Genomic DNA, 12,177 nt, shown 5'->3' with positions numbered 1-12,177 from the left:
CTCCACCAAAATCAATACCGCCCAACTCATACAAGTGCTCAAAGTTGGCTATATACTCCAAGTTAATCGTGGAATGGCTAGAAAGAAGAAACAAGACGCCCATCAAATACATACAGAAAGCTCTTACATACTCATCAACATATGCTTGACCATCATCAGAATCAAGTGACAAATAGTTTATTAAAAACTGCAACCCATCATCATTAGTCAACAACGTAATGTATAGTATGCAGCATTGATGCCAAAAATCCTAACACCAGCACTGTCATATGACTCATCGGTCAGACAAGGGAAAAAAGTCATCATTTGGGCACAATTCTGGAATTCAATGCTACATCTCAATGGATGACCTAATCCCATACTCAAACCATATATCATACAAAAATCTAGTGGAGTGAAGCCCAACTCTCCCTGAGGGAAGTGAAAAGTATGTGTACTATCCCACCATCTCTCAACTAAACCACTGATAATTCCCTAAATGTCAGTCTTATTGTAAGGTATGTCAACTAGATGACCGAAGGGAATCACTAGAATTGCATATCTAACATGGTCAAGTGCACCGACTTTTTTAATATCATCCCACTACGTCTTAAGTGCACATGGAGTGCTCCGATACATAACACATCTCTGATGTACGCAAAATGAAACTAAAATTAAAAAAATAAAAATAAAAATGTACGTATTAACTACTAAAGTTAAACACTACTGCTAATATATAAAATTAAAATATATATCTATTTGTTCAAGAACAACTCTTGAGACATGTTTATCATGTCACCTCCTAAACACCGGTCTAAGATGGATGAAATTCATAGGCTCAACAGGAAATTCAAAATCGATTTGCTGATACTAAAGCACCAATGGATCGTCCGACTCAACTCCCTGGTTTCCAACTCAAGAAGTTCATGGTTCATCATCTAGATCACTCATGGGATTGCTCCAAACCAGTGCAGTATTACCACTATTTTGATCTTCCTCACCGTTACTACTCCATCTTGTTTGGTTATTATAAATATATTCGTCAACGGAATCTTTTTTTTTTTTTTTTTTAGAACTAGAAAAACTATGTTGAAAACAAATTTGTGAAATGACAATAGATCGATTGTCGCGCGACATTTAAATAATCATAGCACTCGACATTGGTAATGTCGCGCGTGGTAGACTTTATATTCAAATTTGTGTTCGATATTTGTCACCACCTAAAGTTAGTCAAAATTTGAAAATATTTTCTTCAAATTTATAGGTGATACTACCACCACCTATAAATGCTCTAAACTCTAAACACTATTCTATTATGATTTGGTGTGATGACTTAGCCTTATGGGAGTGTGGGTTTGACCGTTTGACTATGGATTGGTTTTAGCATCCTAGGTTTAAAATCTCAACCTAGTGTTGCAAGCTAAAGAATCACATTGCCAAGTTGATGAGAAATGTGAAGGTAAACTTTTAAAGGGGGAAGTTTTTGTTAGGTAAAAGTAAAACCGAAAAAAAATATTGAAGGCTTTTGTATATTAGATTGCTTGCCTACAACACAAGTATGTTTTCAAGCAAAAAACAAAACCAAAAAAAGTATGCTTGATAGCTATAATCACAGTATCACATGCCCTAAAAGTATGCAATTTCCGGCTCCAACAAAACCTAGTCTGAAGGGTGAAGGCAATATCATCGTAATCACCCAAGTAACCATCCTCATCACCAAAACTCCCATGTGCTCTATGAACACATGCTCGTAGGGATCAAGCTTGTCTCACCACCTTCCACAAGGGCAAATGATCAACAAACATAATCAAAATGCCACGGAAAAATGTTGGTGATATTTTGTGATATCTGTAATATGTATTATGTACCGTTGATGATAGGCATTCTGGTTTGTAGTGTAAGTAAAATTTCTGGCACTCAGAGAGTCAGAGATTGTGAGTGAACTTATATGTCCGCAAGACCACAACAATTACAACTAAGGCATGATTGCAAATTTGCAACTCCTAATAAATGAGGTGCTGCCTGCTGCTCTTTTTAACATTCCTCCTGTGCCTCCTTGGACATGATTCATTTGTCCCTTTAGAAATGCTAGACAAGAATGTACGATAAAGCAGACTTGAATTTCAGAGTTTGACCAATAAGAATGAAAAGACAAGTGAAGCAGTTGTAGAAACAGTAGTCACAACTCGTAGTTCTCATTAATATTGCTGAGCCACGTGTGGATAGAATGTGTGGATTTGAAGTTTTGAAAAAGGGATTGTCCTTTAGCCAACATTGTTGACAGTAAGCCACGTGGTGCACACGTTTGGTGGGGCAATTTTTCCCAAAGGAACGTCTCTTCAGTTCAGCAGTTCAGCGTAGATTGAGGGATTTCGTACCTTCTGATTTTCCTGTGGGCGTGGCTGGAAAAACACATATGGTCTACGGTCTACCGTCTACGCATATCTCCCGCCGAAAAAGAGAATGAAAGTGTCGCAGAATAACTTTTTATATGCAAAAAACACAATAATAAGAATATAAAATGTCACTAAATTTAACAGATTCAATAATTGATACAACCCAAAGCAATCACTGGGAAGTGGGAACGTATGATATTACGAGATGAGACCAACGGTAGGTCTACTATATTGTACATCTCATATCAAAATTATAATGGCACAATGGAAAAGCACAGAGATGCTTAATCCCAAGGCAACCCACATACCTTAATTTGTTGCTAGGCCTCAATTTCAATAATGAATCATTACACCATTGAACTTAATTAAGATTTAGAGGTTCTCAACTTCAGAAAAGGCTTGTGTGAGAGGCATCACATTCTCAACCATCTTTGTCTTCCCCTCCTCTCGTCCCATTCTCAACCATCTTTGTTCCTCTCTCCTCTCGTCCCATGTGCGATTCGTTGACATTAATGTATTAATTACTTATTCATAATAAATAAATAAAATTAAAATATATATTATATCTTAAGTCTTACGGTTTAGTGAGTAAAATAAATAAATCTTAAGGCCAACCACTCATTGAAAATTGGTTTTAAGTTGAATGCCTCAATATGGTATCAGAGGAATACATCACTATTTGTATATTTAAAGTGTCAAATTAAACAAACACATAACATTTCAAAATTTTAGCCTATAGAACAATTTTTTTTATACGTCTAAAAAAACACACAAGGAAAATACAACCATTTTGAATTCCCAACACTTAACTAGGCTAACATGTAACCAATTTGCAATATATGTGATCATGCACTACACCTTTTTGGAACAATTTAAAATAGATGGGCCGTTCTCATTGGGCCCTCTCAAAATTAAGCTAAAAGTTGGATAGTTTTGCTCACATCGTAGAGACTAACCTAACAAGAAGATGCCACATCGGTTCCAAACGGCACCAAAATAATGGTGTACAATGTGTAGATGTAGAAACTTAACCTTTATTTGGTACACATATTAGCATTTGGCAGTTTAGTATATGAATCTATATTTTACCACACACACACATATATATATATACACCAACAGATCTAATCTAATTAGCACAATTGGTTTGAAGCTTGTCCAAAACCGGAGGAGATGTACGAAGGTTCGAGTCCCCAGACTAATTAAGAGACGGGAACGATAACCTAATTGTGCTAATACCCTTGTGAAATAGCTGGTGGGCGGGCTGGTCTATGTGGTGACTAGGACAACTTGAAGAGTGGTGTTCACGGGAAAAAAAAAAATCTAATTATTAGTGAAATGTGTATGTAGGTCACAAACACAATCAATTTTTTTGAAGGAGCTTAAGTCGAGTCGTTGAGAACCACAAACATCCTCCATTCAAGTCATAAAAATCAGTAACTCCATAAGAACGAAGCACACACACATATCGGGCAATCATAGAGAACACTACTCATCATCTCTTCAATAGGACGTCGACAAATTGAATAGAAACAGCCTCTAAAATCTTAATCCTTTCTTGACCCTACTTATATATTTATTTAAATCATTTCCTGTGTTTAGGTAACATACATACAACAGGAAAATTTGGATTTTAGTTTTTTATTTTTTTGCTGATAAAGGATTTTAGTTTTGTCTTCTTTCATATTTTACGGTATAGTGTATTATGAATTCTAGATTTTAGCCCAAGTTCATGCCGTGTTTGTAGTAGCTAGTTTCACTTACGAAATTCTTTTAAAACATACAGATGGAACGATTTGACACACTCGCTGAAGGAAGGGTTAAGAAGTGAAAAGTGAAAACTCACTACGGAATCAAGTTGTGTAAGAAAAACTATATATAGTTTAGATAAATACGGAATTATCTAAACATACATATGGAATTATCTGACACACTCTGAAGAAAGGGTTGAGAAGTGAGTACTCTATATCTATAGGGGAATCATTGAATCAAGCAAGTTAATGTTAAAGTCTGATGGAAAAACAAAATAACGTTAGATCAAAGCATGGAAGGAAGACTATGCGTAGAGTACTAGAGTTAGATATTTTGCCATTTTAGAATTCCTTTGACTGAAAATGAGACAAAAATGAAAAAGGAAATGTTCTTAATCATTTTCAGTATAACTAACAGAACTACTTAATGAAGGAGCTGAGGAAACAAAGAGAGCAAGGTGCATAAATTAAAGAATGATAATTACTCTTATAACAAACACTTCTGACCCTAATCCTTAATAATTAATTAATAATCCATTGTGAATAAATCACTAGTGAAAATAAAGAGATTAAAGATAAACCAGAAGTAAAGCAAAAAACACATGATTACCTACATCTGTATCAGTACAGTTAGCATACTGCATGGACATACTGATATAAGTACTAGCATATCGATTACTACAGTTTGGCATCAGAAGAAGACCTAATCACCTAAGTAAAGTGTACCAACCAATGCAAATAAAGTAGATTTTATGGAAGCAAAAGAGAAGAACAACTTTTATCTTGATTATGAATTAGCTAACATAGTTGTTGAATTAACAAGCTAATAAAATAACAACTTACCTATGAGATTGAACAATAATAGGTGCCAATGCAGACGCGGAAACAAACAGCTAGCTTGAAGCATATAGCAGAGAGATTATATGTGATTCATAGATCACCCATACTGGGAATTGGCTTAATAGTGCCGATGAAATCAATTGCTGGATGGTTAACCTGAAGTTGAACCAGCTGGAGGCGGTGGTAGTGCTGCAGGCTGCTGTGGGCGCTTCCGCTTCTTCTTTTCATAGCTAATTCCCCTTGCTTTTGATTGAGAATCGCGGACTTCACGTAAGTAGAGCCTTACTGCTCTAGCTCCAAAAGGATTTGCCTCAGGTTTTCCACCGTTCTCTTCAAAGGCAGCTCGAAGCCTTCCAATAAGAGCGTCGAGGCTTCCCCAGGCTTGACGGAGGGGACAGGGGCAAGGTGCCGGTGGATTAGGGTGTCCGTAGAAGGGGCAGATTTGGTTGTGGACTTTGGTTTTTCCAAATTGATCGAGATAACGAAGAAATTCAAGGACATGAGCACTACTGCACCTAGAGAGTGATAGTGGGGGCTTGTGATTTCTCAAGTACTGACCAAAAGTGTTCCAGTCTCTGCGCTTCTGGCCTTCGTATCGGCTCAGTGTAGGACTCGATGAAGAAGAAGTAGCGGCCAAGGACGAGGAGCCACTGTTGGTGTTGGTGCTAGTGTTTTCAGAGTTCGAACTATCTGCTGCTCCAATTGCCTCCATGAGATAATTGATGTGCTTTTATTCTCTCTATCTATTCTTTGATCCTGCAAAAGTGTGTGCTGGTAGGTTATATATTCATCATGATGATACTTGTGCCTATCACATCTTCTTCCTCTACTAGGGTTTTTCTTCCCCTAGGCTTATGTATCCTTGAGACGTTATTTTTTGTAATCAACTTATCTCCGAGAATTAATAGCTGTCTATGTGATCGAGTGAGTTAGAGGGAGAGAGTAGGGTTAATTATTTTGAAGTCGAGAGAAAAAAATTTAAAAGAGTAAGAGTTATAAACGTACTGAGAGTAAAACAAACCAGCAGATATAGATAGATATGCCACTTAAATTGAAGAAGTCAAGCAAACTAACTTTTCTTCTTTACCTACTTCCAGCTGATGTAGTTGGAGACTGGCCGGAGTCTTCTTTGATGTTTGTCACTGTGAAGATCGAAGACTATTAGCTCATTAAAAGGGTAGTAGATGATTTTGAATGGATCTTGAATACCTGAGCTTCAGTTTCTGCACACCAGAGATAAGTAGAACAACAAGCATATATGAGGAACTGAAACTGATATTATATTGGAGAATAATTCTTCTCTTATGTCTTTTATCACTTTTTTCCCTTTTTCTTGTGGACAATCAGTGGATTTAGGAGGCTACCAGCTTTATTTCTATTTTGCAAACGTATGAGAGTAAGAGCAAGTGGTGGATTCTTACTAGCATCTTATGTGATAGAGAGGAGGAAGAGGAGAGGTATGGAAGTTTAGCTAGGGATTTTGAGTAAATGGAAAGAGGTGTACAGTAAGTTGTTAGCTGATGGAGACAGTGCAAAGTAATGAAGGGTAAGGGGGAGGGGGCGGTGTAATGCAAGGGAATAACATGATTTTGTTTCTTCATTTATTTGATAAAATTGAAGTGAATTTGACATTATATTACCCCTGTTAGTTACATGTATGCCACAGTTTTTCTCTTTTACCTAAAAGTCTAAAACACATCTATTACTTTTGCTATTGAAATTATATCTAATCTTGCTTAGGTGATTAATCATATTCAATCTATCAACAAATTATCACTAACCAGTAAATTTTGTTTAATTGTGATCATAACCTATCAACAATCGCCCAAAGCAAACATTCAATATCCGCAGATTATCAACAAATATTTTAGCAATGATCAATTTTTTATGAGTCCTGTTACGACAGACCCCATATTGTGTTGGGCAGACCCCGAGTTGGCGGGGTTTGCCCATTGTGTTGGGCGCAATTTCGAATCATACACCCCCCAACCAAATACCCAAAAAACCGGCAAACCGGCAACCCCACGAACACAAACCCACAAACACTTTTCGCGATTTCTGCTCGACCTTCAAACCCTCGATTTCGCGATTTCTACTTGACCAAAAACCCACAAACACAAACTCTCGATCTCGATTCAATTAACAAAGTACGAAATCATCTCTTCTCTTCAAACACTCTCTTAGAGTAAGTGTAGAAATAATATCTTTAATCTTTTGCATTTTTAGTTTTTTCCATGATCCAATGCTTTACTTGCACTTGTTTTTACAAGAAGTTTTTGTATGGTTGAAACAATAGCATTTTGATTGTAGTGAAAGTTGTTGCCGTAAAGTATTTCGTAAGCATTTGTTTTGTTATGTTATTTTGGATGTTAGAGAGAACTTTTTAGATCATAGCAATTTGATTATTTAATTTACTAAATGGTTTATTTGATTTTGAACAATTAAGAGATAAGAAAGAAGGTGATGATAATTGGGAAGAATCATTTAGAAGTCATACTGATAGTAGACCATATGGACCACAATCTATTAGTTTTGATGTTTCGTTTTATGATGCTGATTTTGTTTATGGTATACCTGAACGTGCTACTAGTCTTGCTTTGAAACCTACTAGAGGTCCTGATATTGAGTTTTCTAAGGTCCCTGAGCTTACTATATGTTCTGATTGTTTTCAATTTGAATTAGTTGAATGTGTTATGGATATTCATGTTTTAGACTTTAGTTAGTGAACTCCAAAGTTAATAAACACTTACAAGTTGAATGTCTTAGTATTAGAAGTTGTGCATTTGCTTGTTAATAAACAATTTGAATTAGTTGAATGTCTTATTTTTTTTAACTCCTATTTATTTTGTAGCAATGTCTCGAACAAAGAATGAGAATGTGAAGAATAAAGCAAAAAATGTTTTCACGGGTGCTAAGAAGTTGTTAGGTGGGGGAGTAGTAGTTCAGGTCACGAGGAGCCTGAGAAAAAGAGAGAAAGGGCAACAACCACCTCGGCATCAGTCCGTAGAAGGGATCGGAAAAAGCGGATGATCCCAGTAATGTAGTAAGTGGTGTAGAGTTAGGGAATCAAAAGAGAAGAAAGCGGACAGTTCCTAGTGATGTAGATGTAGATGTAGATGTAGATGTAAATTTAGATTTAGATGAAGATGTAGATGTAGATGACGTAAATATGGATCGTGGGAAGAGTGTAGTTGTAGGTGATGGTGAAGAAGATGATGAAGAGGGTGTTGATGATGTAGAAGAGGAGAATGACGAGGAGGAGGAGGACGCGGAGGATAAGGAGGAGGATGACGATGAAGTCCCTGAAGTCCCTGTACCTGTACCTCCAGTGAATATTGTGAGAAAGTTCAACAATGACTTGGAGTTCCAGAGAGGCGTTTATGGAGGTGGCCCTCGTGTGTCACATCTGTTGTATGACTATGTGGTGCACGTGGCTCGCGATGTTTGGGAGGGGCAGATAATATTATCATATATTGTCTATTAGTATTTAAATTTTGTATTACGAAACCTTATGCATACATTAATACCGAAGTTTTTTTTTTTGTTTTTAGGCGAGGGATGTTGAAGTGCCATGGGCACCTAAACAAGTTGGTACAATGGGATATCGTCGGAGAGTGTTCAGACTGTTCTAATGTTTACGTGGAGCTTCAAAGGACCGGCATATGTGCTCTGGTCTTAGGTGTATACAGGCATCAGGATCCTGTGTTGGTCTCAGCGTTTATGGAGAGGTGGCATCCGAGAGACCAACACGTTTCATATGCCGTGGGGCGAGAGATGACAATCACGTTGGGCGATGTTTCCCAACTCTTAGGAGTTCCGATCAAAGGCAAAGCAGTGACTGGGGACACTGATTTGACCCTGGAATAGACAAAAAGACTCCTCCACAAAGGTCTTGGCATACCCATGGACAAGATAGATGCGAAGATGAAATCCAATAAGTTCACTTCCAAAGTTAGGATGGATTTTTTAATGAAGCAGTTTGCTGGGAAGGTAACGAATGAAGAATTTACGGGATGAAAATGGGGTTGTTGTGAAGAAGGCGTCAATCCAAAAAGAGTTGCAGTTTGCTGTGAGAACTTATCTGTTATTTTTCTTTGGATGTATTGCCTTCACCGACACGTCTGGAACTGCAGTTTCCGTTTGTTATCTGAGATTGCTTATGAAATTTGCCGAAATCAGAGACTACGCGTGGGGTGCAACCTTACTGCCTTACTTGTACAGGGGTCTTGGGGCTGCCACAAGTGCCAAGGTGAAATGTGTTTCAGGCTATTTCACTCTCCTACATGTATTAGTTTTTTTGTTTTTCTTTTCAATGTCAATTTTATCTATCTATTACAATATTAACTGGATGTCTATATTAATCTAGGCATGGATTTATGAGTACTTCCCGGTATTCTGGCCATTCCCAAACGAGGACTATCAGTTGAGCATGTCGCATGCTCATAGGTACTTAGTTACTTTCGATCTTTTATGCTAGCACAACAATTTGCATTGAAGCATGCCCAAGCGAAGATTGATAATATGACTTGTACCGATGTAAGCATTTTTATATGTAAATAGTTTTATTTATTAATTGATATTATTAGTATGTGGTTAATGATTAATTTCCTCGATCATATGCTATTTGACGGGTTGAATGGTATCCCTATCTTTGAAGTCCGAGCTACGGTGGTGGATGAAATAGCATTTTTCGAGGGATTTATATGCTTTCTTGATGATGTGGAGCGATTACAATGTTTGAAGGGTTGTCGTCGGTTAGGTCATATCTTTGTTTGTACCCTAAGATCCCCCAAGACCAAAGACCTCGACGCGAACTACTTACGGACGCAGGTACGATGTGAAATTTAATATTGCGTCTTCCTACTAGAGTAAATGTCAGAATCACTTGATACAACTTGAACATCGATGACCCATTCCGTCTTATCCATGGGAGTGTGTTAGTAGATGCATGAGTTGGTACGAAAATAATAGTCATATTCGAATGATAAACCGTGATCATTCGAATCACTACTCCCTACAGAGTCTTTCATATCATAATCTGGTAAGTTAATAGCTTACAACGTTAGTTTTCGTTTTTTTTTTTCTTTTGGTATTTTATAAATGTATATACTAATGTAGTTTTTCATTTTGGTATTTTACAGCACCCCATGGTCGATGAAGTTTCTCGCTTGCTTAATTAAGGCCTGCAATTGGGTGGGACTGCGATTCCAGACGATACACGGAACGAGTTCATGGAGGCATACAATTTGATCCGGTGCAAGTTCATTGGTGGACGATATCGTGAAGGAGCATAGGTGAAGAAGCAGCTTGAGCATTGATCTCAACTTTGGAGTTCTAGTGTAGATTGCTTTTGTTGTATTAGTGACGTTGTGATATCTGTACCCAAATACTTGTTTTTGTCATATGTTATTTCAAAATATTATTTGATGTTATGTGAATTTGGTTTTGATGTTATGCGATTCCATTTTATTTCAAAATACTTGAATTTGATGTTGCGATTCCATTTTAGGTGTTTGGTTTTGAATTTGGAAGTATTAGAATTGTTAGAATATGAAATTTGGAAGTGTTAGAATTGTTGGAAGTTGAATATGGAAGTTAAGAAAAAAAGAAATCGAGGTTCGGCAAATTTTAGTCCCGAACGACATGGCCACACCGGTCAAGAGGCAAAAAAATAGAAGTTTGGGATTTTTCAAAGTTCAAATCCCAAACGACATAGCCACACCATTGGGAACTTAGTCCAAACGGTGTGGCCATGTCGTTTGGGACTTGAACTTGGAAAAAGCTTAGTTCCGTTTTTTTGCCTCTTGACCGGTGTGGCAACGGTGTGGCCATGTCGTTTGGGACTTGAACTTGGAAAAAACTTTGTTCTGTTTTTTTGCCTCTTGACCGGTGTGGCCAAGTCGTTTGGGATTTGAACTTGGAAAAACATAGAATTCTGTTTTTTGGCCTCTTGACCGGTGTGGCCACACCATTTGGACTAAGTCCCAAACGACTTGGCTACACCGGTCAAGAGGCCAAAAAACATAACTTTATATTTTTTCCAAGTTCAAATCCCAAAAATCCAAACCATCCAAATCAAACAAACATACATCCATACATCAAATTCGACCAAAGAATACCATCAAATTTAAGAAAATTGTATCAAAAACCAAATTACAATTCCAACCACATGAACATTAATTACATAGACTTATTCCTAGTCAACATCTATTATTGGTATTTCAAACCCATCATTAGTGTGCTCGTCTTCCAATACTAAATTGGGAATGTTTAATGCCGTAAATTGCACTTGTCTTGCTTGTAATGCAGTATCCCAACTATCTGCAATTAAGTGTCGAGCTCTACGCCATCTTCGCATCGGTTTTAAAACCGAACAATCATCAACAAATTCAACATGGACAAAATGACATCCCTGTATGTAAGCAGTACCCAACACTTTCTTTACTCTCTCAGAATTTGTTTGGGTTCTCAGTGGCAAGATAAGATGGCAGTACGTATTTTCTAAATGTATGAGGACAACATTAAATCTCGAAGCAAATAGATATCCAACAAAGGGCATGGTCATCCACTCATTATAGGGTGCCCAACCACATGCATGAGAAATTATAAGTTTCACAAAACTAACCTCATTGTGAGTGTACAATGTACAGTATAGGGGGAGGTTGTCATTAAGTTCTTGTAACAACTCATTTCTCATCCACGACCACTCTTCCTGATTTCTTCCCAGTGTAATGCACATTGCTCTATACCCGCAATTGCCATCCATCATCCACTTTAACAATATATTTGTGCAGTTCTTTTGGAATATCCAAACCCTAATGTTTTGGCTCTCTCAAGATGCCAATATCTAACTTTTGAGGTGGTTTTTTAGAAGAGTTATTCCGTGGTGTGGTTGTTTTAGGTGGTAAGGGTGATTTTTTAGAAGAGTTATTCCATGGTGTGGTTGTTTTAGGTGGTAAAGGTGATTTTTGAGAAGAGTTCTTCCGTGGTGTGCTTTTTTTTGTGTGGCAAAGGTGGTTTCGGAGAATACTTCTTTGCAGGTAGGTTTGGAGTAGCGTATTTCGATGGTGTGGGTGTTTTATGAGAAGGCTTGGAATTTGGCGTACATTCCGATTGTTGCGACGAAACCCACTCTTCATGCTCACGTTGGAAATGTTCAAAACCAGATGAATCTCGCTTTGAAGAGTTCTCATCCTCAGTTGGAAGCTTTC

General features: G+C 37.4%; 1 protein-coding gene across 5 annotated transcripts; it reads right to left on the bottom strand.

The window, feature by feature from the left end:
* Nucleotides 1-4,890: 4,890 nt before the first annotated feature.
* Nucleotides 4,891-6,315, bottom strand: LOC147505886 (protein LIGHT-DEPENDENT SHORT HYPOCOTYLS 3-like). 5 transcript variants are annotated; one of them, XM_086558287.1, is made up of 3 exons: nt 6,176-6,315; nt 6,041-6,108; nt 4,891-5,722 (listed from the first exon to the last, which is right to left on the bottom strand). In XM_086558287.1, exon 3 carries the CDS (start codon nt 5,676-5,678, stop codon nt 5,118-5,120), a length of 561 nt encoding a protein of 186 aa, XP_086414413.1. In that variant the 5' UTR covers nt 5,679-5,722; nt 6,041-6,108; nt 6,176-6,315; the 3' UTR covers nt 4,891-5,117. The 5 variants fall into 5 exon arrangements, with proteins under 5 accessions (XP_086414413.1, XP_086414412.1, XP_086414414.1 ...); XM_086558286.1 differs by having other exon boundaries at nt 6,054-6,108; XM_086558288.1 differs by having other exon boundaries at nt 6,058-6,108.
* Between the last annotated feature and the right edge of the window lie 5,862 nt (nt 6,316-12,177).

This window comes from Coptis chinensis, chromosome 4 (genome assembly GCF_015680905.1).
Source record: "Coptis chinensis isolate HL-2020 chromosome 4, ASM1568090v1, whole genome shotgun sequence".
Classification (NCBI taxonomy): Eukaryota; Viridiplantae; Streptophyta; class Magnoliopsida; order Ranunculales; family Ranunculaceae; genus Coptis; species Coptis chinensis.
The sequence above is the reverse complement of the archived record's forward strand: the minus strand, read 5'-3'. Positions and strand labels throughout refer to the sequence as shown.

What these genes read in the sequence shown, in the direction of transcription:
- LOC147505886 (XM_086558287.1), bottom strand. Translation starts at nt 5,678, where the DNA reads ATGGAGGCAATTGGAGCAGCAGATAGTTCGAACTCTGAAAACACTAGC.